The sequence below is a fragment of the Sceloporus occidentalis genome, unplaced genomic scaffold (genome assembly GCF_023333645.1).
Source record: "Sceloporus occidentalis isolate IW3139 unplaced genomic scaffold, rSceOcc1.0.p SCAF_9, whole genome shotgun sequence".
Taxonomy (NCBI): domain Eukaryota; kingdom Metazoa; phylum Chordata; class Lepidosauria; order Squamata; family Phrynosomatidae; genus Sceloporus; species Sceloporus occidentalis.
This window is the reverse complement of record NW_028316989.1, coordinates 37,120,082-37,146,816: the sequence shown is the minus strand read 5'-3', so window position 1 is coordinate 37,146,816 and position 26,735 is coordinate 37,120,082. Positions and strand designations below refer to the sequence as shown.

General features: G+C 39.9%; 1 protein-coding gene across 3 annotated transcripts in view; it reads left to right on the top strand.

The window, feature by feature from the left end:
* The window catches only part of FBN1 (fibrillin 1), a 195,480-nt gene that overhangs the window by 88,094 nt on the left and 80,651 nt on the right, over positions 1 to 26,735 (top strand). For all 3 annotated transcript variants that reach the window (XM_089538802.1, XM_089538804.1, XM_089538803.1), the window contains 11 exons: positions 1,284 to 1,442; positions 2,814 to 2,978; positions 3,817 to 3,969; positions 5,898 to 6,017; positions 8,517 to 8,642; positions 14,523 to 14,645; positions 19,441 to 19,563; positions 20,545 to 20,697; positions 22,977 to 23,030; positions 23,183 to 23,308; positions 25,891 to 26,016. In XM_089538802.1, the coding sequence (XP_089394928.1) occupies positions 1,284 to 1,442; positions 2,814 to 2,978; positions 3,817 to 3,969; positions 5,898 to 6,017; positions 8,517 to 8,642; positions 14,523 to 14,645; positions 19,441 to 19,563; positions 20,545 to 20,697; positions 22,977 to 23,030; positions 23,183 to 23,308; positions 25,891 to 26,016 (1,428 nt within the window). The remainder of the gene's footprint in view (positions 1 to 1,283; positions 1,443 to 2,813; positions 2,979 to 3,816; positions 3,970 to 5,897; positions 6,018 to 8,516; positions 8,643 to 14,522; positions 14,646 to 19,440; positions 19,564 to 20,544; positions 20,698 to 22,976; positions 23,031 to 23,182; positions 23,309 to 25,890; positions 26,017 to 26,735) is intronic.

Here is a 26,735-nt window from a genome sequence, read left to right as displayed (position 1 = left end):
CTGCCATAAACCAATCTGGCAAAATTCCCCTCAGCTGGAAACATGCTATTTTGGTGGCAATATATATGAAGGGACAGTTCAGTGATCTGGGGAATTTCAGGCCAATCAGCTTACTATCAATAATGGGCAAGCTCTATGCCAGATATTTATCCAAAAGTCTAACCACCTTTTTGCAGGCCAATAATATCATTATAGGGGTCCAGGCAGCTTTCAGAAAGAACTATTCCATGTCAATCACTGCTGGATTCTTTTTCATATAGTGGGAAAACTTCTTAATTTTTTACGCAGCAAACTATATGCTGCTTTTATAGATCTGAAATCTGCATTTGACTCTATCTCCAGAATCAAGCTTTGGGAAAGGCTAGACAAGATCTTGGATGACAAAAGAGTCTTCTATCTATGTCTAGAGGAGTCAGGCAGGGATGCATTCTTGCACCCTCACTGTTTAACCTGTGTATAGATGACCTTGAGGAGGCCTTGTCTGACCCTAAACTTGGCTCCGGAAGAGTCCCCCTACTGCTTTACACAGATGATGCTGTTATCCTGTCTTGTACCAGACCTGGTTTAAAACATATTTTAATGAATTTCACAAGATACTGTAAGTCCAATGATCTGAATATCAACTTTGAAAATAAATTTTCTCAATGTCATTAGGCTCTTGAGGGGCACACTTTAGAACAGGTTAAAACTTTTCCATTCTTAGGGCTATCATTCCATCACTCTTTGTCATGGACTACCCACAGATTGACTGCTATTCAGAAAGCATCAGCCAGCTCAGTTGTTATAACACATTTCTTTCTTTTCTTTTCTTTTCTTTTTTTTTACTAAAGGGGACCTATATGTTCCATCCACCTTGAAAGTGTTTAATGCTGTCTGTTGCACACCTTTTAGGCGCTTCTAGTATTTGGCTTGGGGGAGTGTCTCCTGAAATGGATAGGCAATAGACTAAATTTCTAAGGATGCTTCTTCTACTCCCCAACTGTGTCCAAAACTCGGTGCTACAATTGTCAAAGCCCTCTCTCGACAAAAGCCTAGTGGTATGCTTTAAACCTCTGGCTGCAAGTTGGTGTCTTTGGGGTTGCTTCAGGTTTGCTTGTTTACCTGCCCCAAGACAATTATGTAAGTAGTTGGCACATAAATTAATATCAAATATTGAACATTTAGCAAGCTACTGACCTTTTCTCGTACTGTTGAAAGAGATCTATATGACAAAAGGCTATTCACTGCCAAACAAAGGACTATTCTCAAGAGATTAAATATATGCCCTTGTCTTCTCATTACAGATGTACGTCCTGGATACTGCTTTTCTTCTCTCACCAATGGCCGTTGTGGCAACCAGCTCCAACAGGTGCTAACCAAAATGCAGTGCTGTTGTGACTCTGGACGATGCTGGTCTCCTGGAGCCACTAGTGCCCCAGAAATGTGTCCCATTCGTGCCACTGGTATGGAACTTTTTGTAAAATAATGAAAACATCAATCAAGCCCAGAGTTATTGTAACTTTTTTTTTGCAGTATAGACTCTTTTGAAATCTTATTGAAAAACCTGCTTGGGACTTGCTTAGTGAGTTAAGGAACTATTTTGGAGAGTCTTGTATAGAAGACTGACATAGTGAATGTGACATTTGTCTGGAAGAATTAAATTAATATTTTAGGTTGCTAGGTAAGCACAGTGTAGCCCTTTCCCCCATCTCCAGATAATTGTATTACAGTGGTCTATTAGTGGTCCTCTGAAAGAGCCAAGATATTATTTTAAGAAGACCACACCTCATTTAGTATTAACTAGATATCAACAACAATTCCCCCTAGGGCCAGGAGCCATCGGCTGGCCTATAATTGATAAAACCAAGGGATATATGTGAAGTTAACCATGTGCTGAGCCACAGAGAAGACAGTACCTGTCTGGTTACCTACACTGCACCTTCAGGTGCTGAGGGAGACCATGCCAAACTCTCCACTGCTTTAGGAATGTGACCTAGGGAAGATTCAAAGAGGATACATTTCCTGCCCCATTGATCCGACAGCATGAAGGTGCTGGCCTAGGGAATCTCCAGTAACCATAAGAATATTTCAGGGTTCTCCCAAATGGCTCATGCTGTCCCTCTTTTCCCATACTAAGTTGCAGCTGTGACTGATACATTGAACAATACTAACCAAGACAATATTTTACTTCTCATTTTAGGCACAGAGTAAAGCTTAGAAAAACATCACTTTTTGATCTTCAAATCTTAGAACTCCCTAGTCAATGTGACAAGTGGTCATTCTGGCTGGGGGAGTCTGAGAGTTGTAGTCCAAAAGTACTGCTTCCAATTTACAGTACAGAATAACCCCCACAACGCTGCTCCCCATGACTAAACAGGCTAAACAAGTTAAAACAAAACCTGCTTCCAAAGTCCCCAGTAGTCTTTCCTATACACTTATGAGGTGGGAAGACAAGCATCATGACGAGGAGTGAGTCAAAAGGCTAGAGAGGGGTGGCCTGGATGCTACAGGCTTTTTCACATCCCCTCTTCAACTACCAGTCTTGGGCAGAGGACACAAGATTGCTGGTGGGAGGCATCAGGAGCAGGAGAACTTGCATGTTGGAGAAAACTGTAGAGAGTAACTCCATGCCACCTGACCCTAATAGATGAAGTCAGGCTTGTTTGGGCACAGACTTAACAGATGGTTTTACTTACACTACTTAATAGAAAGCATTAATAACTCTGCTTGGCAACTATTTCGTAATCACTGTGGTAAGTCCCAAGCTGGCTATAAAGTCAACATAATAAAATGGCAAGTCACTTTTCATTTGGTAACTTTCTATTTCCTTTCAGAGGAATTCCGCAAACTATGCATACTTGGAAGCCTTTTGCCTGCAAGACCAGAAGTCCCTGGCGTCCCAGGCCTTCCTCCTCCTGTCTTTCCACCCGATGTATATCCCCCACCAGTCTTTCCACCGGACTTGGTTGTACCATCTCGTAGACCAATAGTACCACCAGGTAAAAGCTAATATAAGCTAGGTAAAAGCTAATATAATATAATCCTGTGTTTAATCCCTTTTTTAAAAGTGCTTTTGACTGACTGTCACTGTTACTGGTTTCAGGTGCATGCAGGACAGGGAGAATTCCAGTTGCCTTGTTTAGCCAAGTATTATAGTGGCACCTAAGTGTAAGGAGGGGATCACAAGAACATTACTATTTCTTCCTAAAATTTGATTCTGGCACTTAAGAAATGGAAATATTTTTCAGTACTTTCTCTGCTTCAATCTTTTTTTTACCCATTTTGGAGCCAGGAAAATGATTTCTGTAGAGAAATCAAGTGGACTGTATTTAGTATGGCTGAGCAAGTGTTGGTAGAATGAATGTGCTTCAGAGGCCACATGTTAGTGGGATTTACAAGCAGGCTCCAACACTCCTCTGCACTAGAAGATGGTGTATCAGATCACCTTAGCTTCAGGTATGATGAGCTGCAGACAGATGCAAAAAATAAGAAAAGAGAGGGAGGGAGTCAGACAAAAAGCAGTTATTTATAAACAGCTGGCATGCTTGGAAGTGAAATACTCCCTTTCCCACAAGCTGAACCCTTTGAGAAATTCAGCACCAAAAACCTGCCTATCTTATGATAAAAAGAACCCCTATGAAGTGGGACAAATTTGTCAGAATTCAGCATGTGAAAAAATAGGATGAATTGGCCAAAGCAGAAACAACTATCCACAATAATGTGTTAATGAAGAACAAGGGCTAATTGTAACAGCTGCTAAATATAGATTTTAATTATAATTTATGTTATAGCTAGTACGTAAAGTACATCAAATTAAAAAAAAAGTTTTTATTTCAGCCGTTTTACCTGTTAATGTCACTCGGCCTCAAGCCAACATCTGCCAGTTATACCAAAATCTCTGCATTAATGGGCGCTGCGTCCCAACTCCTGGAAGTTACCGTTGTGAATGCAAGAAAGGATTTGAACTGGACCTTAGAGGGGAATGCATTGGTATGTGATTTTTCTTTCTTTCCATAATAACTGCTTGCTGAAATACCCTTTCTGTGTATACAGTAAAATATTTCTACTTGCCATTTTATTATTTTTAATATTGATGTAATTAATTTTTTTGAACAAAATTAAACAATTATATACATTTCAAAATTATAGAGATGAGATAATTTGAAGTTATTACTATTGTCCACTATGGCCTTTCATCAGCACCAACCATTTCTTTTCTTGGCTCTGTCCCAACTGATCTGCTACCTTTAGTGATACTGCTGGTATGTTATCTGACAGTAAAAATGTAGAGGAGCTGAGCAGAATGACTAGGTAGAGTTGATAATTCATAGCAAATAAAGATGAAATAGCCATGACCCTGTATGGCATATCTAATGACATAATCTAATTTGGAGTATACCATTAATATACAGAGGCTCTCTAAGACAGAACTTATAATATTTAAAACAGTTGTCAGTTTCTGCCACAACTAGACCATTTGGATTAAATTAAAAGCTACCTTCAAATTCATGAAGTTGTCACACACTCTTCCCATTATAGGGCCTAAGTTTTTCCCAGCCAAATGGCTAAGCACTATACATTGGTCTATGGTCAAATGATCTTTTCAAAAGTCCACCTGTAAAACAGGAAGCATATCCTTGAGGCAAGACAACCCCCCCCCCCAGCCAAAGAAAATAATTCAGTTTGGAGTGTAGGTGTTTAGCATATAACTTCTCCATAATGAACAGCAGGTTAATAGGTATACAGTTTACAAGGTTATCCTTTTTTAAAACAAAAAATTTCAGAAAACTGGAATTACACTTATACTGATTATCGTGGTGATCGGGGCAGAAGGTGATGGAGCACACCAATGTAGATTAGGTTTGACAGATCAGCAAGAAAGTTGTGAGTCCCAGATGTCTTCACTGAATTTAACTGGTTGTTTACGGAAATTAATGATTTGGAAATGGAAACCCATTAAGGGAGAATTTGAAGTATAAAGTTATCAAAATCCAGCTCGCAATCATTAAGGACCAGGAGGATGTCTCCAAAGGGGTTCCCCCAGATTTGAGATGGAATGCAAAAATGTGAGTGTTGAAGTTTAGAACAGAGCATCAGTGCTGGCAAAACTGTCTCATTCTAACATAGCAGTGATACTGCCAAACTAGAGCTTTTCCATCTTCTCCCCAGTCCCTTTAAAAAGACAACAACCATCTAATGGTTTTTGTAGGCCATGCAGTCTCTTCAAATACTGCAGTGTGTAATCCATGAATGTAGAAAGAGAACCTTGTCCATTTCAGTCAAGGCTGGCCAAATACAATTTGCTGTCTAGTGAATCCTGTTCACTCAGGTAAATGAGGTATGTAGTATCCAAAGTTGGTTAAGGTATTTTTTCATGAGGCAGAAAATCCCACAATCACCTCTCCTTATCCCTGGGACTAAAAGTACAATGACTGCCAATTTTAACTAATAATTTGTTGCTCTTTCATGACATCCAAAATCTGCCCACTGAGGCAATCACCTGATTTGTCTAATAGTACAACTAGCTATGTGCTCAGATCTCTGTTGCTTTAGAGCTAGGAAGTGAACATGGAAAGGCCTTGCTCAGAATCTGTTGAGCTATACCTTGTTCTGTACATCTTAGCTGTCTGGTCATATTATGGTTTGGAGGGTTATTTTGATAAGCTTCCAATCATCTAGAGGGCAAAAAAACAAAACACAGTGCAGCGTATATTCTGAACGAGGAGCATGGAATTTTCTAATAGGCATGGTACATAACACAGAATTACATTGACGATGGGGAAAAGGCTCCTAAAGTCTGATCCTACGTAACACCAATTTCTTTTGTTTGTTTTTCATATGTCAAAGAAACTATTCAAATATATTTCCAGGCCTGAATACTTTCCAAGCAATTGCTGGCTAAAACTACTCTCTTTCAGATGTTGACGAATGTGAGAGGAATCCCTGTATTGGTGGAGACTGTGTAAATACACAAGGATCCTATATATGCCAGTGCCGTCCTGGGTATCAAAGCACCTTGATGAGAACAGAATGCCGAGGTAAAATGTTGTTCTGTATTAAACAAATAAACTACCAAAGATGTATGAGGGTTTCAAAATATATCCTATATCATGAAATTTTAGAAGGTCATTGTCAAACCCAGCAGGATTCCAGATTCAGAACATCAGACTTAAGAAATTACACGACTTTGATTTTCAGAACTAACCAATAGATGTTAAAATTGTGTAATAAACTACACACAATTTCAGACTATAGGCGGACTTACTGTAATTCGTATTTGTTATAATTAATAAACACATTTCCCCTTTCCTTTTCTCACATCACACTTTTTTTTGTTAGAGCTTTCATATAAATGACCCTGAGCAAGTTTGCCTCCTGTCCACCTCCCAAAATGCTATGGATTTAATCAGGCATTTAGCCTTCCCCATCAGAGAGCTCTTGTGCCACAACAAACTACAGTTCCCAGAATTCCACAGCATTGAGCTACGGCAGTTAAAATGTTGTCAAACTTAATTCTTTCTGCAACATGGATGCAGCCCAAGTCAAAATATTTGTTTTCTCCTGCACTGGGAATAAAACTACAGAAACTATTTGTCTTCAAAGGACTAAATTGTGAAAGATTTACAGCTCTACTACTAAGAAGTGACAAATTGCTCTCCTTTGGTATGGGATTCTCAGTATAGCATAAGTGATAGGTTTTGGTTTTTAATATAAATTATTAGGAGAAGACAATGGCCTGAAACAGAAGGGCCAAGTAAAGCAGCTTCCGACTACTTCGGAGATGTGGCGTTTAGAGATTTAGATGATTTGGACAATTACATTTGCTCCTGCCGGTGGACCATTCAGATCATAGTGGCACCTGCTTTGAGAATGTCCCATGCAATCACCGTGGCCCCAGGCCAATCGTGGCTAAAGTGGCATGTGGCTTCTCCTTTTGACCAGTCTGCTTCACCCTAGAGTCTCTAATATCCTAGAACAAATCTGTGTAATGTTAAAATCTTAAGGTCTTGAATTTAGTTTGTAAATTAACAAGCCGATGGTGGTGCAATGGTTAAATGCCAGTACTGCAGACATTCACAACCACAAGATTGTGAGTTTGACCCCAGGGATTCCAGGGTCCACTCAGCCTTGCATCCTTCTGTAGGTTGCCAAAACAAGTACCCAGCTTGTTGGGGGCAATTAGCTTACACATTGTAAATTGCTTAGGCAGTGCTTAAGTGCAATAATAAACAGTATAGAAATGTACTTGCTATTGTGAAATTGATATTGGTTATTTCCCAAATGTAGTCGAGTCGAGTAGTTAAGTCCTTGTCACAGGAGCATAGATGGCACATCAACCAGGGCTGATGATACCATCTGACAATGTAGGAGACACTGCCTGGTTCAGGAACAATTCTAAAGTGCAGACAATGTCTTCAGAGTGGTTTCTTCTAAGGCAGATATAATATCCTGTATTCTTTGGCCTCCCATCATAAGAAATTCCATTTTACATATATTGAATTTTTAAATTCACCCTCATTCAGTGTAATTCAATCAATCAATCAATATTTATTGATTAGCCCTTTGGCCATCTCAAAGTACCACAAGACTAAATAAAACTCTGTATCGAACTCTATATACCTGTATAGGGATGATAAAGTCAATACTGGATGGAAAATCCTGCTTTATTTTATATTGCACACATAGCTAGAGAAGCAAGGGCAGACATACAGTATGAGTGAAGTCAGGATGGAGCTATCAACTCATGTTGACTTTATGTGTCAAGCTTGAAGTTATAATTAGGGGAATCTCATGTTTGACTTTAAAAATATTATAATAAGGACATGTGGAGAAAAAGCACAGATCTAGAAATCTCTTCAGGATTAAGGAGATCTGAAAGAGAAACAAAGAATTAAAAAACAAAGCCTAGAGAAAATAAGTCTAAGCATTACTTGCTGCCAGTAAAAGAGAGAGGCTCAACAATGGTGCACCCTTCTGCCAGAAAGCCTGAAAAGAAAACCACAAGTCTGGAGTTAGATTGTTTGCTGTATGAAAAGAAATATCAGTCAGGCAAACTATTTTGCAGTAGAATATTCAGAAGATGGGCCAGAAATATACAAATAACCACAATGAACTGTAAGGGTTAGAAAGAAAAAGAAAGATACAGAACTCAGTCTAGACGGCAACCTCTTTCTTTGCATCTCTCTTTCTCCATGATACGTATCATAAGAACAGTTTAAATTCGTGTTCTAGAGCCTGGTTCCCACCATATGTGTTTGACTGCAACTCCCATAATCCCATGGCTAGTATGTTTGGAACTCAGAAGAGCATTTTGTATTCAAAACAATTACACAAGTTAAATGGGGTGTTTTATGCAAAGTATCTGTGTTCTTCATAGCTGAATATGATTATTAACATTGATTGCCCCAAGGGCATGACACTAAATTTGTTAATTCATTGTTAGTTATGAAAGTACAATTTTATGTTTTTGTGTCTGCTTAGATTTTCAACAATAATCACAGGTATTAGATACACATCTCTATTTTGTTTTCTTCTAGATATTGATGAATGCTTGCAGAATGGCCGGATATGTAACAATGGGAGATGCATTAACACAGACGGCAGTTTCCACTGTGTTTGCAATGCTGGTTTTCATGTGTCAGCTGATGGAAAGAACTGTGAAGGTCAGGATTGTCTTGATCTCTTATAAGTACTTTCACCTCCATTTGTGTAACTGCCTTTGGGCGAGTGTGTATGTACACTTGGTTTTCTGTCTCAGTACTGGTCTATAATGCAACTTAATAGTGAGATTTATTCAGAATAGGTCATAGAATCACAGAATCATAGAATCATAGAGTTGGAAGAGACTTCAGGGGCCATCAGTTCCACCCCCTGCCATGCAGGAATACACAATCAAATACACCTAACCCCCGTCAGATGGCCATCCAGCCTCTGTTGAAAAACCTACACCATACTCCAAGGAGACTCCACCACACTTCGAGGCAGTCTATTCCACTGAACAATGATTCTTACCACCAGGAAGTTCTTCCTCATGTTTAGATGGGAATCTCTTTTTCTGTAGCTTGAATCCATTGCTTCATGTCCCAGTCTCCGGAGCTGTAGAAAACAAGCTTGCTCAATCTTCAGTATGACATCCTTTCAAATATTTAAACAAAGCTATCATATCACCTCTTAACTTTCTCTTCTCCAGGCTAAACATACTCAGCTCCCTTATGGATATAAGGTCCCTTATATCCATTCTCCAACATCAGATAACAAGAGTCCAGAAGGGATGGACAGTAAATAATTCTCTAAACTGGATCTTGTGAGAGTGGTGGATAGATAGGAAAAAGTATACTAGTTGCTCACATGGACTACACACACTTGGGATCTTTTATAGGTGTTAAAGAGTATCAAGTGATATTCTCTAGTTTAAACAGGCTGGTAGCTTTGAGCGGCCAGAGGCAGCTCCAGCCCCGATCAGCCTGGGACCATAGTGACTGGACACTGTGGTCCCAATGCTGGCTGCTGCCACAGTCCGGAATGGACTGCCAGTAAGCAGCAGGCTTTTTGTGCTCCCTTTGGGCCCAGCTTCAGGCCATGTTAACTGGCCTCAGTGTGGCTTCTAGCTGATCCAGGGGTATGTGTCATCTGCATGCCATGCCCCTGGATCGGTCCGAAGGTAGTGCTTTTTGCTCATCTATTTCAGGCTCTATTGACACAGAAGGTTTTCTGGAAGGGTTCTCTAAAGCAGTCTTCACACACTCCTTTTGCACCTGAGTGCAAAAGTGCAAATCATCATCCAAAAGTGAAAATCACGACGTGCTTAGGGCCACCAGTCTGAGACCTCGGTGGACTTGAATAATGGCAGTCATAAGTACTTTGGATGGCAAGTAAACAATCTTGTGCATCCTGTTACAGAGTCCTACTGTATCTTTGATGAATAGCACATCACTATATCCTAGCATGGATTCAAAATATATAGCCATGTTCTGCCATGGATGTTTTTTGTCATGGGAGCAGTTGCTCCTGATAAAGTTATCCTAATTGCGTGCAGCATCTTGGACTTATGGGTTTCATACTGAGTAATTAACATGCCTGGTGGGATCTTATTGCAACATATCCTGACCCTTGAAGACTTGTATAAACATAATCAATGTGTTCTTACCTCCCAGACCCTTATCCTTTAAAAGAAAAAGAAAAAAAGAAGATGCTTTTTTAATTCCATTTCCCAAGGTCCTTGGAAGAATTTCCAATGATCTGCTCATACATTAAAAAGAATTTCAAGCACTGGTTATAGAAACATTTTTGGCAGAATGTTATCTCAGTGATTCAGCTCAAAGATTTAATGCCAACATTCCTATTTTGGACAGATACACATTTTTAAAAAAACATAAATTATTTGAGCCTGATTTAGAATGTAAGGGAAAAGTAAACATGCCATGTCTAGAAGAGTAATTTCAGTTCAAAACAGCTGCAATATTAAGGGAAGTATCTTAGGCCCGGATACAGTTGTAAAGTCATTATGATCTAGCGATAAATGCTAGTTGTAATTTTTATTAATCCTTAGTAGAGACAAACTCTTCAGGAATTCATATTTCATCACTCTTTTGATGGGGGATAGTTAAACTTTCAGGCTGTTTCCAAATATGAGATCTAAGTATCCATATCACCTAGATATATATCTGGAAATCCATCATAGTATTTCTTTTTAACATTTTCCTCTACTCTCCCACTAAATCCCATGTGTTAACAGTAATAAGAAGCAGTGCAATACAGAGGACAATCTGCTAAAACATTTTTCATTCCATTAAGAATGCTGCCAAAATGTCTGTGAGCATATTGAATTGCATCAGCTTCTGAAGTAATTGTCTTTATTACACCATAATGGCTCAGTTTCCATAGTCAGACTCAGCCATATGCCTACATATTGCTTCATCGAAGCTAGTAAGTGTCAAGTGTACATAGCCGCAAATGTAAACTTCATTGTGAATTTGAATTCTTCTGCCAGTAGATATCCTGCATCTTCTCTGCTTGTTACTTTAAACTAATAGAAAGATGGGCTCCAATCCCGTGCAAACACATATGGAATAAGCTCTGTTGAAATCAGTGGTAGTTACTTCTAAGTAAACATGAAGAAGGCCAAGCTGTAAATCTTTTGGGAAGGTTCTACTGGCCTTCCTGGGTTGACCTGCTCCTTGATAACAAAGTTGGTATAATATTCAGCCATCCACAGCAGGGCATCTTGATAACTATCATCTATTTCAGAATCCCCAGCAAGGGAATACACTGCCTCTGAACACCGAGATCATATGTCTGACTGTTACTGCTAGAAGCCATCCATCTTTCTTGCCCTTCTTTGTACTTATCTTAAGCTCTTAAAAGCCATTTTATGGCGTCACTATGGTTGGCGTCAACTGGTGCAATCATTCAAGATGTCACCCCCCTTGTCTTCCTCCCATGCCACATCATACATCAGAATCCTTAGTAATGTTTTTTGTACTAATGTTACTCATGAATCATAATCCCCTTATATAATTGAATGGAATGGCAAACAACTAGAAAAATTAAAATTATACCTATACACTGCAGTATCATACATACAGCTTAAATGTTTCAACCTGCACATAGTTTCATGTGGTTACAGTGAACATTTGGTAAGTTGTGCTGTTTTTAAAGAAAATGTCAAAAGAATATATATATATATTTAAAAAATTAAATTTAAAAAAACCCCTATAAACCTGAGGTCTCTCTTTTCTCCTCCCACTGAGCCTTGCCCTACTCCATCTCCAATGTTTTAAAGGGACACAGACAAATGCCACAGCCTATTTCTGCCAAAAGGCAGATGTGTGGGGAACAGTGGTGTCTCCCTCTCCTTTAGGGTGCCACCTGATGTGACCCACAGCATTCGGATTGGATCTCTGAATTTTAGGCTAGTTATAATTTATCTGCATTTCATTTTGTTGGCCTCAACTAGCTTCCTGTTGAGTTCAGTCTATATTTAGATATTAACTTACTGAATTAAGTATGGTTCCTTAACAAGCCTGGAGAAGAGAAGGTTAAGAGGTGATATGATAGCCCTGTTTAAATATTTGAAAGGATGTCATATTGAGGAGGGAGCAAGTTTGTTTTCTGCTGCTCCAGAGAACAGGACCTGGAACAATGAATGTAAGCTACAGGAAAAGAGATTCCACCTCAATATTAGGAAGAACTTCCTGACAGTAAGGGCTGTTCGATAGTGGAACACACTCCCTCGGAGTGTAGTGGAGTCTCCTTCCTTGGAGGTCTTTAAGCAGAGGCTAGATGGCCATATGTCGGGAATGCTTTGATTTGGATTTCCTGCATGGCAGGGGGTTGGACTGGATGGCCCGTGTGGTCTCTTCCAACTCTATGATTCTATGATTCTAAGTTTCTTCAAAGGACATACATAGTGTTGCAAAGGATGATCCTGGGGCTCTTTGCTTAACGCTCCAGATCTTTAAAGTGTTTCTTCTACAACTCCAGAAATGTCTGTTTATAATGTAGCCCCTGAAGAAGACCAACTTTGATAGAGACAAAACAGTTGGGCATTTAAAACAAATAAGAAATAATACAAGTAACCATCTATCAGCACATGGAGCATTGTCTCTTCTTTTGCTTTTGCTATGTACATGTGCTTATCAGTTCTCTCTTTTGTTTTTTATTTTATGACAGTTTCCCTCCTCTGATTGCTGCACCCATAGGCTTTTATTACACAGGGAAAATTGGAAGTTTAAACGGGTTAGAACCCATGGTTATCCAGAATATTAGGCACAACTGCACAAATGGTTTTCACATGATGCTGCATGCAAACTGCTTAGAATCCAAACAGAAAGTGACATGAATCAGGGAATAGTCATTTTCGGGAAAATACCATGTTTTCATTTCCATTTCATTCTCGAATTCACTTTCTTTGCTCAGTTGTTGTGGTGTAAAAGCCATTTGCGGGATTCTCCCTGTTTTTGTGCTTGTTGTCAGATTTTCCCATGGTTCCTTAGGGATAATAGCCAGGGCAAAGGCAGAGGCACACAGACACACAAGAGAAAATGCTTGCCTTTTCCTCCTGTGCCTCTCTCAGTGTAAATGTCTTCTCCTCTAGCCAGGGCTCTTAAAAGAGCAGCTGATGCAAGGGCAGAAAGAGAGGGAGAGAATGAATGGTTCCTGGTCTGAGCCAGCAGCGATCTACAAACTGTCCCCTTTAAAGGCTTTTGGACTTCAGCTCCCAGAAACCCAGACTATTGGCCAACATGGCTGAGGCTTCTGAGAGCTGAAGTCCAAAATCCTTTAAAAAGGGGACAGTTCGGGGATTGCTGCTGCTGGCTCAGATTGGGATGCAAGCATAGAGTCCCAGTCTGGGAGAAAAAGATCAGGTTGTATGAGCAGCCAAATGCAAAAAGCAAGAGAGCGCAATGAGGGAGGGGATGCATATGGAGGGGGTAGATTAAGAAGGAAGGAAGAGTGAATGGTAAGAGCAATTACCATTCATTCATTCACTCACTCTCCTCTCTCTCTCTCTGCCCTTGTGTGAAAATCATTTGCGCATTTGTTTGCTTTTGCGGGATGCACATGCTTTAATCATTAACAGGATGAAAGCATGTTTGGTCCTGCAGTGTGAAAACCATTCCCGCATTTGCGTGCAAGTGCAGGTTAATTTTGGATTCTGCACGTGATAACAGCACCTTGCTTGTGAAAACCATTTGCACAATTGTGAGTTAGTCTTGGGTTCTTACCATTTTAACCTTCCAATTTTTCCCTGTGTGATAAACTCCATAGATAGGTTACCCAACAGAGAAATAAATGCTGTTATGTTATCCCCCACCACCCTCCTCCACCTTTTAAAATAATAGATGACACTGCCTGATGCACAGGCAAGCTGAGAATATCCAGTAGATTGAAGTTTAGTTTGAATAAACTGAGGCTTAAGGCCAAACTATACATTATGACAGTCTGTGATAAATCTTTCAACTGCTTTTGGTGCTAAGTACAGTGAGAGGCCCTATGCTAAAAACTGGTGTAAAGCTTTTAAAACCCAGCCACGTTTTTCCTGATCTAAATTGGAAGGTTGGTTGTACTGGTACAATAAAGGAACTTAAACACTTCCTACTGTCCCATGGAGAAACTGTAGCAGGACAGATAAGTTACCAACAGCAGCTCAGGGATAATATTGAAGGTGTTGCCCCCACCCCACTGTAACAGCCTGTTTCCCATTTTCATTGCTGCAGCCAATGAACAATAACAATAGCTCAGTTTTGGATCTCTCTGTGTAACATGAAGTTTGTCTATTAAAAGGATAAACATTACTCTTAACAAGTGGTTAATTGCAGCCAACTCTTAATCCAAAGAAGCTTTCTCTTTGCAAGACAATGATTGATATGACATTTCCAGTGACAGCAAAGGTCACACTCAATATAAAACCTTTCATGCTGTATAGTTGTTAAAATAAAATACAGGAGCATCCTTCAACTCCAGGGCAGAGGAGATTATCCAAATAATTTTGTGGCATATCTTCTTGATGGATGTCTTTGTCTTTGTGCAAAATTTTGTAGATATGGATGAATGCAGCATACGGAATATGTGTCTCAATGGCATGTGCATCAATGAAGATGGAAGTTTTAAGTGTATTTGCAAACCTGGTTTTCAGCTAGCTTCAGATGGACGTTACTGCAGAGGTGAGATCCAATTGCAAATATTACAGTACATTATATTTATGTGACAAAGGAGATTATCGCGTAGCATTCTCATTCTGTCCCCAAAACGTTACAAGATGGAACATTCTGTACTGTATGGTGCTGAGATTGTTATCTCTGTTGCACACTGGGGCTGGTTATTGCTTCTGTCCTGTGCTAACCCTGTGCAGTCTGTCAAGTAATTCAAGTAAGGGAGAATTTTTTGGTCCAGACTATGGTGGTATTCAAGATCACCTGGGAAAGCATTCTTATTTTTTGACAGACCATTTCCTTGTGTTTAATTACCCTGTCTAAACCGTGATAGGGGGAAATGCCATGTGTATATTGTCTTGTTCCTCTTCTACTTCCTCTTCTTTCCCATCATTTCTTCCTGTGAGTACAAAGGTTTTATGTACTAATGGTATTCCCGCAAATTTTCTTTTTCTTTTGTTATTTCTTTATTTATTAAAATATTTATGTCTGCCTTATATCAAGATATGATTTTTCCAGTAAAAGTCCCACAACTGCCTTTTTTTTTTTTGGCAAATTGGAATGCTGCCTTGTTTTTGGGAGGCACTGACTACTCCCTTCATCCACTCAGCCAATCTCTCCTGGACTGTTTGGGAAGGACAAGAGTCTAGCACACATGTGATGACTCTCACCTTTTTAAACAGCAGTCCAATATAAAGCACATTACAGTAGTTTAGTTGGGAGGTTAACAGTGCATGAGCTACTGTGGTTATGTTATCTCCAGAAAAGGCCATAGCCGGTGTACCAGCCACATAGTCCACTTGGTCCTCCAGTGACAAGGATGGATCTAGGTGCACTCCTAAGCTAAGTACAGTACCTGCTCCTTTAGGAGAATGCAGCCCCATCTAGAACAGGCTGTTTACCCAATTCCTGGATCGGAGAACTACTAATCCACAGAGCTTCTGTCTTCAGCTTCAGTTTATTGACTCTCATCCAGCCCTTTACAGTATTCCGGCACTGGTCCAGCACCTGTACAGCCCCAGTTGACTCTGATGGAGAAGCAGAGCTAAGTGTCATCAGCATACTGATGACATCCCACTCCAAATCCCATCAGCAGTTTTATTAAGATACTGAACCGTGTAAGAGATCAGATGGAACCCTGTGGCACCCCCCAGCTTAATCACCATGAGACTGAACAGGAATCCCCCAGTGCTACTCTCTAGAACTCACCTTCCAGATATTAGTGGCACCACTGTAGAACAGTGCCTCCTACTCCCATCCCACAGAGCCAGTCCAGTATGACACTGTGATCAGTGGTATCAAAAGCCATTCAGATATCCAGGAAGATGAGTAGCTCCCCCTTCCTTCTGATGGAGTATGTCGTCAATCAGAAAGAGTAAGCCTGTTTCAGTGCTGAAACCAGACTAAACCAGGTCTGAAACCAGACCTTTTCCTGAAACCAGACTAAAATTGGTTCAGATAGTTGGTTTCCTCCTTCTGAAGTTACCCAGCCACCACAAAAATCATGTTAATGTTTGACAGCCTTTTCTGTTGAAAAAAAGAAACATCTGAGCAATAGCCTTAACTCATTGCCAAAGATGGTGGACAACTGGCTTCTTATTACTTACTCTCCACCAGAAAAAGGATTGACTCCTTTTCTAATGAGTTTCTTTGCTAACTAATTAGTTGCTGTTGTAAAAACTGGTGTGGAGTTACCTTTTGGGACACCTTTAATGGCCATGGCTGTAATTCAGTACTTCTTAGTAGGATAGGAACAAGATCTTTGGCAGGTCTATGTGCTGAGCTCTTGTTTTTGTTGTGCCTTCAAGTCATTTATGGCTTATGGCAACACTAAGGTGACACTTATCATGGGATTTTCTTGGCAGGTTTCTTGACAGAGGGATTGCCATTGCCGTCCTCTGAGGCTGACAGAGTGTGACTTGGCCAAGTTCACTCAGTGGGGTTCCAAGGCCAAGTGGGGATTTGAACCTTGCTCAGTGCTCAAACCACTACACCACACTAACTCTCTGGCTGACCTCTTAGATGAGCACAATACTGTAATAAGCAAAATAACTATTTTTAAAAAGCAATAATCAAGCTCTGCGCTTCACGCGTATAAAACTGTTAACAGGAAGATGAATCTAGGACCTTTTTCTTTATGTAGGGCTTTCCAGAAATTGGGAATTTTGCTATAGGAAACAATTCAGATATTGCCATATGTAATAAAGCTGCACTAAATAAACAGAAATCGTCTCAAAAGTCCAATCTATTTGGAAGGTGGGCGGAGAGACAAATGTGTACCCTTATGATAAGGCAAAATTCCACTTTGTAGAATGCAAAAAATGAAAGGTTAAAAAAAAAAAGATGATTGCATGATTAAAGAATTTGCTCCAAGAATCAACTCATTTTCCCTGGTTTCACAGCCTCTTTTCTAGCTATAAGTTGGCCGTCCATATCCACAGATTCCTTATCCACAGACTCAATCATCCATAGCTTGAAAATATTCAAACAGAATCTCCGGTGTTAGTACTGGGCCTTAGGGCCAAGTGTGAGAAAGTATCCTTCCAAAAGGTGTGCGTAGCATCAGTGAAACATGACTTGAGTGCACTGAATGTAAAGTATTTTGAAAAATTTCCAAAGTGACAAGCTGCTCAGCTAACAATTCCTGTTGAAAGCTGGAACCGAGTTTATAATGTTCCTCCTTTCTTACACCTTTCAACACTTGTACAAAGTTGTGTTCTCGAAGTGGAAAGTGTATAAATGTATTCTAGTCTGAGCTTCTGCACAGAATTTGGAAAAGTAACTTTTCCAGGTTCTGAATCAGGATCAGTCAGGTCTGACTTCCACAGACTGTTGTGTACCAGCACTGAGGCCCTCTTCAGACCCGCTATTAAGGCTGGCCTGGGGGTGGAGTTGGAGCAGCACATCCAGATGACACATACCCATGGTGCTCCTCTGTGCTGCATCCATATGACGCAGCACCGAAGGAGTAGTGCCAAGCCGTGGCAGCACGGCTATGGCACCTTTTCCAGGGTGCAAAAAGGAGCCTTTTTTGTGGCTCCTTTTTGCACCCTGGAAAGACCAGATTGGAGCCATGGTGTGCGGTTGCCACAATCTCAATCTGGCTGGGAAAGGGGCGGCATTGCACTGCCTCTTCGAGGCAGTCTGTTGGGCCCCTAAGACTGATAATTTCATCTCTAGAGACTTGCGGACCTAATTTGATTTCAGTACCTTAGAAAGATTTTTTGTACCACCACAAGCAGTCTTGATTCTTTTACCTCTGTTTAGTCCCTTATTTATTATTATTATTATTATTATTATTATTATTATTATTAAATTACTAATTTGAAAGATGCGGACAGGCCTAGCCATTTCTTTACCTTTCTGATGACTGGATGCTCATGTACCATAAATATATACTTACAATAGTATTTATTTTAAAACATAACTAGAAAACCAGTGCCAGGACTATGATAATTATATTTTATGCCAAGCAACATAAGCTAAGTAAAACACGGAGGTGTTTTGCTCTTCATTTACCCTTTTAAGGTGGGGGGGGGGGTGTTGAAAGGAAGAAAATGTCACAGACGCTGCTCATTGTGTATATTAAGGAACACTGTTATGAAGTGATTACATTGTTAAATGTTACACATCCTCCCACACAATATTTTAAATGTATTCGGTCCTTTAATCTGCTGGTTTTTTTGGCGGGGAGGGTAGGGGATAAGCATTATAACCATATCAGGAAAAAAATGCCTCTGCTTCCTGCTGAGACACAGTTCATTTAACAACAGAAAGTTTGGAAATTCAACATACAAATTCATGGGCTGGTTGATCTCACGTAGTTTTAGAGTACTGTACATATTGAAGGACATGATTTGCTTTTTTGGCCCCCAAATGCTCTCTAGCAGGTGTAGGGGCATTTTAGCTATGTTTTTAAGCCCAGCTGAAACCTATTTAACAATAGGAAATTATCAGAAGTCATTTCATGTTCATTTCCTGTTTTTGATTTTGTTTTTTTAAAGACCCTTAATTCTCCAAAGGGCACATGGGAGAACCGGAGGCCCTTGGCGGGTCACAAAAATGCTCTTGGAGTCCACGTTTGGCCCACCCCTGATTAAGGCAATATACACCTGGAAAGTCATGTGCTATTTTGACAACATCAGGTAGTTTCATAGGGATGGTGAAGCTGACTGATCCTAATAAGATATAGCTTGAAGACTATTAAGAGCCATAAAGGGTTGCTAAGAAGGCTGCACAGCCTACCTGGGACCCTCTGTGAAGTGTTCTCTGGTGCCTTCTAGACTGTTGACCTTTTCTTTGGATCTCTGATGTGTGTTGTCTGTCAGGCAGCTTCTTCAGATTGCCTGCCCAGTTGTGTGAGAACCGGGCCTCTGAGAGACTTGGCAGAAGACGAGATTCTGTGAAACATTATACAAATGCTTTTTATCCCTTCTTCCCTCCCTCTCTTCATTCCTCCTATAACATTATTGCACATGCATCATTTGATTTTTGGATTACTGCCCTCCAGGGATTGTATTAAAATGTATCTGTTGCAAAGTAAGAAGATCCAATTCTAAGGACATAGTTATCCCACTCAGTCTATGGGACATTTTCCTTTGAATTATGCTTTTGTCCTGCACATTTCATGGGATGAGCTAATGTTGTTTTAAATTACTTTTGCTAAGTAACAATTCATTGGAATTGGATTCCTCTTTCTTCTTTACTTGGGTATATGGTGAATAAAACTATATGGAATACGTACATCTCTGTTCAAATAAATGATTTTAAAAAAATCTTTAATAAAACCTATTCTGTTTTTTGGCAGATATCGATGAGTGTGAGACACCTGGAATATGTATGAATGGGCGCTGCGTGAATACCGATGGCTCCTTCAGGTGTGAATGTTTCCCAGGCCTTGCTGTGGGACTGGACGGACGCGTGTGTGTTGGTAAGATGAAAATAAATAATTCGCTGTTCTCACAGTTACAACTTGATGTTAGGCTGCCAACATTTAAGAGGTTTAAAATATGCCAGCTTTCTGTAACCCATAAGTCCTCCCAGGTAGCACATAAACTAGAACCCTGCTTTGCTGAGCCTCTCTGAGAAAGGAATCCCAGAACTGAAAGAAGGAGTCCCAGGAATGCACATCTCAGGTCTGAACAGGGTCAAAGTAGTGCCTAGGGTTGATCTTTATTGTTCCTAGGGTCAATCTTAAGCATAATTCAGGATGCCCATAGCATGGAATAGGATGAATCCTTTATAAAAAGGGGGCATGGGGGGAACCTCCTGAGCAAAGAGGAAGTAGCACCGAAAAGCATCACTTCTGCTTCTTCAGGACCATACCAGATAGGCCAACACTTGTCTTTGAAGGAACATCTCAGATAAGGTCTCTAAGAAATAGTAAGGAATTAAATGACTTGCCAGGGTTGATTTTCAGATTCTCCAGCTGAACATGTATGTTAATTCCAGACTCTATGGAATATGGTCTACATATATTATTATATAGTCCATATATTATATATACCATATAAGGAAGGAACCAAAGTTACATATGAATCAACAACCCATTCCAAATATCTATATTTGGCCCCGGATGATGCAAAGGAGCGCCAAACAGCTGCAATGCCAGCGGCTATGACGCCCTTTCCATGGTGCAAAAAGGAGCCGCTTTTTTCAGCTCCTTTTTGCACTGCAGAAAGGCCAGATCGGTGTCATGGCATGTAGTTGCCACGGCCCCGATCGGTGCTGAAAGGGGCGATCTGTTCAGCCCCTGACTCCCTTTTATTTGCATTTTTTACAGCATTGAGTGCATAAGGAAAGCTGCCTCTACTGGCTGTATAGTGTTGTTGAGAGTGTTTTTCCATGTCTCGTGTCTGTTGAATGCTTCTAACAGCTATCTAACTGGTGACTTTCTTCCCTTTTCATTTAGACACGCACATGCGGAGCACATGTTACGGTGAATACAGAAGAGGTCAATGTGTTAAACCATTATCTGGAGCAGTTACTAAATCAGAATGTTGTTGTGCCAGCACCGACTATGCCTTTGGAGAACCTTGCCAGCCTTGTCCTGCACAAAGCTCAGGTACAGTGTGATTTATCTATAATGGAATAGTATCATTAATTTTCAACAGTGTGGTGTGGTGAGATGGGGTGCAGTGTAATGGACAGAGTATTGGATTTGCTTGGATTCAGATTCTAATGCCCACTAAACCATGAAACTAACTGGACAATCATTATATCTCAGACTCTTTCTTCATAGTGTTGTTTTGAGGATAAATAGGGGATGAACAGAGGTATATGTACTGCCTTGAGCTCATCAGAAGTAAGATAGGAAAGAAACATTAACAAATAAATACATAACAGTAACGTCCTAGGTCCCTGCCCTGAGGAATATTCAGTCTATAATGACATGTGAAAGATAACAAACGAAAGGGAAGCAAATGGGAAGCAAAAGCAAAGGGAAAAAATGGGAAGGAAAAAAAAAAAAGGGGGGGGGGAAGCAAAAACATGAAAGTATATTTTAGGGACATGAAATAAGTCAGTTAATTAGCATATATTCTAGTTTATGCTTGCAAATTACTAGTGGCTAACTTATTTTTGCAAGACAAAAAGGAAATTTGGTTCAGATTGCGTTTTTTTCCCCTTTGAAAAAACACTAGTCGAGTCTCTCGGCCAAATCTCTCAGAAAAACAATATTCTGGAATGTCTAGCCTTGAAATTGGCTGAGTGTTTTTAAGGAGAAAGGTACCTTGAAAAGCCTGTACATTTTAAACCTTTATTTTAATTGGCAGTTTGAGAAAGAGACAGAGGATGAAGATCACTTGAAGCAAATTAAGATGGCTTTAGATGATGTGCTGGGTTTAAAGAGGAATTGTTGTTCACTGTTTTTACTCGATGCCACGTTAGTTCAACTAGCAGCAAAAGCAACGGAAAGTTATTAGAGCAGGGAAAGACCTTTCCAGTACTGTCTGTTGCTATCAGCTCTCTCCTTGTAACTACACAGTAGAGCTGAAACGTTTTGTATATGTAGATGGCTCCATGCCATTAACTTCTGTTTTGTATTTGAATTAATTTAACAGAACATTTACACATGTGGAAGCAATTTTTTCTGGGCTGTTTTGCACACCTCTCCTATTGTTAAAGATGCCAGCTCATGGAGGGTAAAATATAGGACAGCTCTCCAACTCTCAGTTATTGATTTGGGGTTTCGGGGGTGGCTGGCTGGAAAACTAACTTTTTTTTCAAGGAACATATATAATTTGGGCATGAAGCTCTCAAAAGCTTTTGCTTAGTCAAGATGTTTTATTGAGAATCCATCTTCCTCATTCTAAAAGTTCCAGTTTTAAATTGTCATCATACATGCTAAATATTTCTCAGATGATGTGTCATTTTATCAAACTTGATAAAAGCAATTCCAACATTATTCCTTTTATCACCTCCATGCTAATTTATCCTGTCCACTTACTTCTGGACTTGCTTTCCCCTCCATAAATCCTCCACTCTTAAAGTCACAAGACAGGTTTAGAAACTGGAAGAGGCTGAAATCAAGAGTGGGTAAAACTGCATGTATGGGTTGAATTTGCAATAGAAATAAAATAAAAGCTGAACAGTGGAGTTCTAAGTGGTTTTGGTAACAAGTCTCACTCAGTTAAATGGAGTTTATTGCTGAGTAAGTATGCATAAGTTTGCAGTCTTGGTATGCGTAACTGTAAGTGTGGACCTGAGCCATTTGTGGTCCCTGTAACCTGCCCAAGTTAACAGCCTGGCTAGAAAGTCAGCATGGTGTAGTGAGACTATGACTTTGGAGACCAGAATTTGAATCCCTGCTCAGCCATGGAAACCGACTGGGTGACCTTTGACAACTCAAACTCTCTCTGCCTCGGAGGAAGGCAAAGGCAAAGGCACTCTGAACAAATCTTGCCAAGAAAACCCCATGGTGCGTTTGCCCTAAGTCAGGCATGACTTAAAAGCACATAACAATAAACAAACCTGTTACTTGAACAACTATAACATGATCTGTATTATTTAATTACTGCTTAGATATAGTTAAAATCTAAATATGATTTAGTGTCTACAACTCTCTTCAGATTGTGAGTTTTCAGAGGATTTCACATACCATATCTTGATTAGTTTTACAACAGTTCTGAAATGTAGGCCAGTGCAGAGCTATGCTAGATCCTTAGGTAGCTATACTTATACTGGAATACAGGCATCAAGAATGTTGTCAGAAAGGTTTGATGCAGTGGTTTGGTCCAGAACTGGCCTGAGTGTCAAGTTTTATAAGTGGGAAAAATGCAGAGTTTATTCTGAAAGAATTAACCTCATTAAAGATGCATGATTTGCTTTCATTTTCCTCCTCAGATGAATATCATGGTCTTTGTAGCAGTGGTCCAGGCATAACAGCAACTGGAACTGGTAAGCATATATAATCGTTTCATGCAAAACAAGCAAAAGCAGACTGTATTTGGATTGCAAGAGATACTTTTGAGGAACGTTTTGTCTAAATTAGTTCAGTGATTGTTATGAAGGGATCAAAAAGTAATAGTGACCCTCACTGTTTTCTGTAGATATCAATGAATGTGCTCTGGATCCTGACATTTGTCCAAATGGAATCTGTGAAAATCTGCGTGGAACATACAAGTGCATCTGTAATTTTGGGTATGAAGTGGATTCAAGTGGGAAAAACTGCTTAGGTATGAAGTTTTCCGTATTCCTATCTTAACACATTCCCAGATGGTGCCTTATTGTTTTATATTAGTGCCAGTTCATGTTTCTGATTTGTCTGTCTTGTTTCCTCCTGACCTTTAAGTTTCCTTCCCATCTTTGTTTTCCTGTCTACCCTCCTCCCTTCCAGCCACCAGGCTGCCAAATTCTAATTTGATCACTCTATTTGGAAGGGAATTCCCCTAACCGCTGGTAAAATAGGTTAGATAAATTGTGACGGTTTCTGCTTTCCTCTGTGGCATGGCTTCTTACTTAAGTCTCCTTTGGCTTTTTGTATATACAAGCGTTTTTCTGCAATACACCTGATAGTTTGCAGTCGCCACATTGCAATCTGCATTGCATCTACTGACCTTGGATGGAGATGCAGGCTGGCATGTTTTAACTTTGAATAATGTGTTGGATCTGTAAACTTACAGACTTTCCAGTCCTGTGATTATTCAATATTCTGTGACGTTATTCCAATACTCCTCCAAAATGGACTACTGGTCTACCTACACTTCTGCAAGATCTGCATTTTGCCTTATATAATCTATTCTGTCTTCTCTGACAGTTAGACTGGTTTTAGATGGCAATTAAATGGGTAAAAGATGCAGTTGAGTATTTGTTTCTGTGTACACTTGCAGACTTTTTGATATCATTTAAAAAAGGACTTAATTACATTACTCACTGTGTCATTCCTGCAGTGGCTTATAGTACTTACTTTGCTTGAATGAGCACCTTGCTAGGTTGCTCATTGGCATTATTGGTTCACTTAATGAGTATAGGAAAATCCTATGTGGTATTATTATTATTATTAACATCCATTTCACTAAAGGGCAGTACATCAGAACATATACAATCAAAAATGAACAATAAAACACAACTCTAGAAAATGTTAAAATACTAAAATGAAATGCTAAAAACAAAATTTCCATCAATTGCTATCCATCTGGCCCACCATAGGCATGCTCAGCAACTTAAGGGTGAATCCAAGAGGAAGGTCTTTAACTCTTTAGGAAAATGGGTAAGATCCTCCTCCAGCTGGAGGTGCAAAGGAAGATTGTTCCACAAACACAGAACCTCAAATGGGCAATCAAGGGCCGTGAACATTACAAAAGACATGCTTACAAGATTACCCTTGATTGCCCATTTGAGACTGAGTTAGTTCAGTTAGAAGGGATGTTGAAGAGGACACAGAGACCTCCTGAGAGGGGACAAAGAAGTATCAGACTACTCTGGCCGCCATATATTTGAGGTTACCGGTGCATGCACTACAGTTTCTAGGTCCCTCTGGCCTGTTACAGACAGCCAAAATAAAGCTGCTTCGAGTCACAGTGGAGGTATGGTGTTTCAATGATGCGTGCGTCCTAAGAGTCCAGAAGTCGCACCAAAGCCACACTCCATACCTAAGGACTGGAGCGTGGCTTTGGTGTGGCTTCTGGACTCTTAGGACGCATGCATCATTGAAACACCATACCTCCACTGTGACTCGAAGCAGCTTTATTTTGGCTGTCTGTAACAAGCCTCTGTTCCATGAAAGGATGCAGCTGGCGTATCAGCCAGAGCTGATAGCAAGCACTCCTGACTGGCAGAATATAAAGTATTTTACCTACTGGCAGAAAGGGAGCAGGGAGGGACCTAGTCTAGTCTCCCATGACAGAGAGCTGCACAGCCCAGGAGCAGGTACCAAGATGTAAACAAGGAATGTGTCACTGAAGCCAGATTTGACATATACAGAAATGGGTGCAACTGCCACACTTGCTTTAACTGTGCAAATGCTCTCCTGTCCACTGCTGAAACATGGGCATCAAGGCTCAGACCTGAGTCTAGAAGAATATCCAGGGTAAGAAGCTGAGATTTCAGCCAGAATGTAATTCCACCCAGAACAGGCTTTGTCACTATTCTTTGATCTGTCTTTTGACAGACTAGGAGCAACTCATCTGGACTAAGGTTCACTTTGTTCACCCCCATCCAGTCCATTACTGACATAACACATCCATGACAGAATACAGTGTAAGCATCCTCTTTCTCCTTTTCTCTCCCATTGTAAAACTATCCTCCTTCCTTAAAAACTGTCATTTCCCCCGCTTCTGGCCTCAACACATGCAGACTTCAAGCGTTGTAAATCTTGATATGGGAAAGGGAGAATTCTGCATCAGAGGCCTTGGGAAGACAACATTCCAGCGTCCAGCTGTCCCAGGGATTGCATCTCATCATTGTCACATTAAACAGCGTGACTGGATCAGAAAAAATGTAGGGAGTGTTTAGTCTCTTTTTGACTGCACACAACTTGTTTCTTTTGGGTCACAAGAAAATATAAATTTCCCTGCCAGAGACAGGATGTTTGGGAAGGTGTACTATAAACCCCTAAATACCCCAATATTTGTTCTTTCTTCGGTGACTTCATATTTGATTTTAAATGGTATCATTTATTGTACAACACAGAGAGGGACATCCAAATCAGTGAAACTTATCTGTTTTTTAAAAATGGTTTCTTTTATGGCTTCTCATGAGATTAAAATCTTTAGACACTAAATAATAAATCTGATGACACTACTGATTATTTTTGTAGACATTGATGAATGTGCCTTGAATACATTGCTCTGTGACAATGGACAATGCAGGAACACCCCTGGAAGTTTCACCTGTACCTGCCCCAAGGGATTTGTATACAAACCTGATTTACAGACATGTGAAGGTAATTTAAAACATCAGTTTTCATTACAGATATTCTAAATGCCTGATCTGTTTAGGACTTTCTTTTGTAAAGATCCTATCACTGATGTTATTATTGGACCATATGTGGATTAATTTTCCATCTTTTGGGATAAATTCCATTTTAGGCAGACTGGAACTGTTTTATTTTTATAAGGATGCCTTGATAGTCTGAGTTTCCTCTCCAAACAAAGGGGACATTTTTTCCTGGGAACAGGAAGATGAGTGACATTGTCAGTTTTGGGTGCATCTACACTGTAATGCAGTTTGGCACCACTTTAACTGCCATGGCACATCCTACAGAATCCCAGGATTTATAGTTTTGTGAGGCACAAGCACTCTTTGGCAAAGAAGGCTAAAGACCTTATAACACTGCAAATTCCAGAATTCCATAGGATAGAACTCCAACACATAAAGTAGTGTTAAATTGCATTATTTTTACAGTGTAGTTGTAAAAATGCAGTATATGTTTGACATGTTATAAGTTAAAAAAACATGTGTGCTGTGCTAGAAAATATGATTGATTTGATTATGTGTGTTAAGTATTCCCAAATAAAATTATAGGTGGGAATTCTGTATTCTGAGAAAAAGATTTTCTTTTTTTCTTCTAGTGTTGGCAAAGCAACAAAGAACTTTTCTGAAAGTCAGTAAAAGAGAATATTAAGATCTGAGGTCAAATGCCAGAAGAGCTATGGCCTTAGT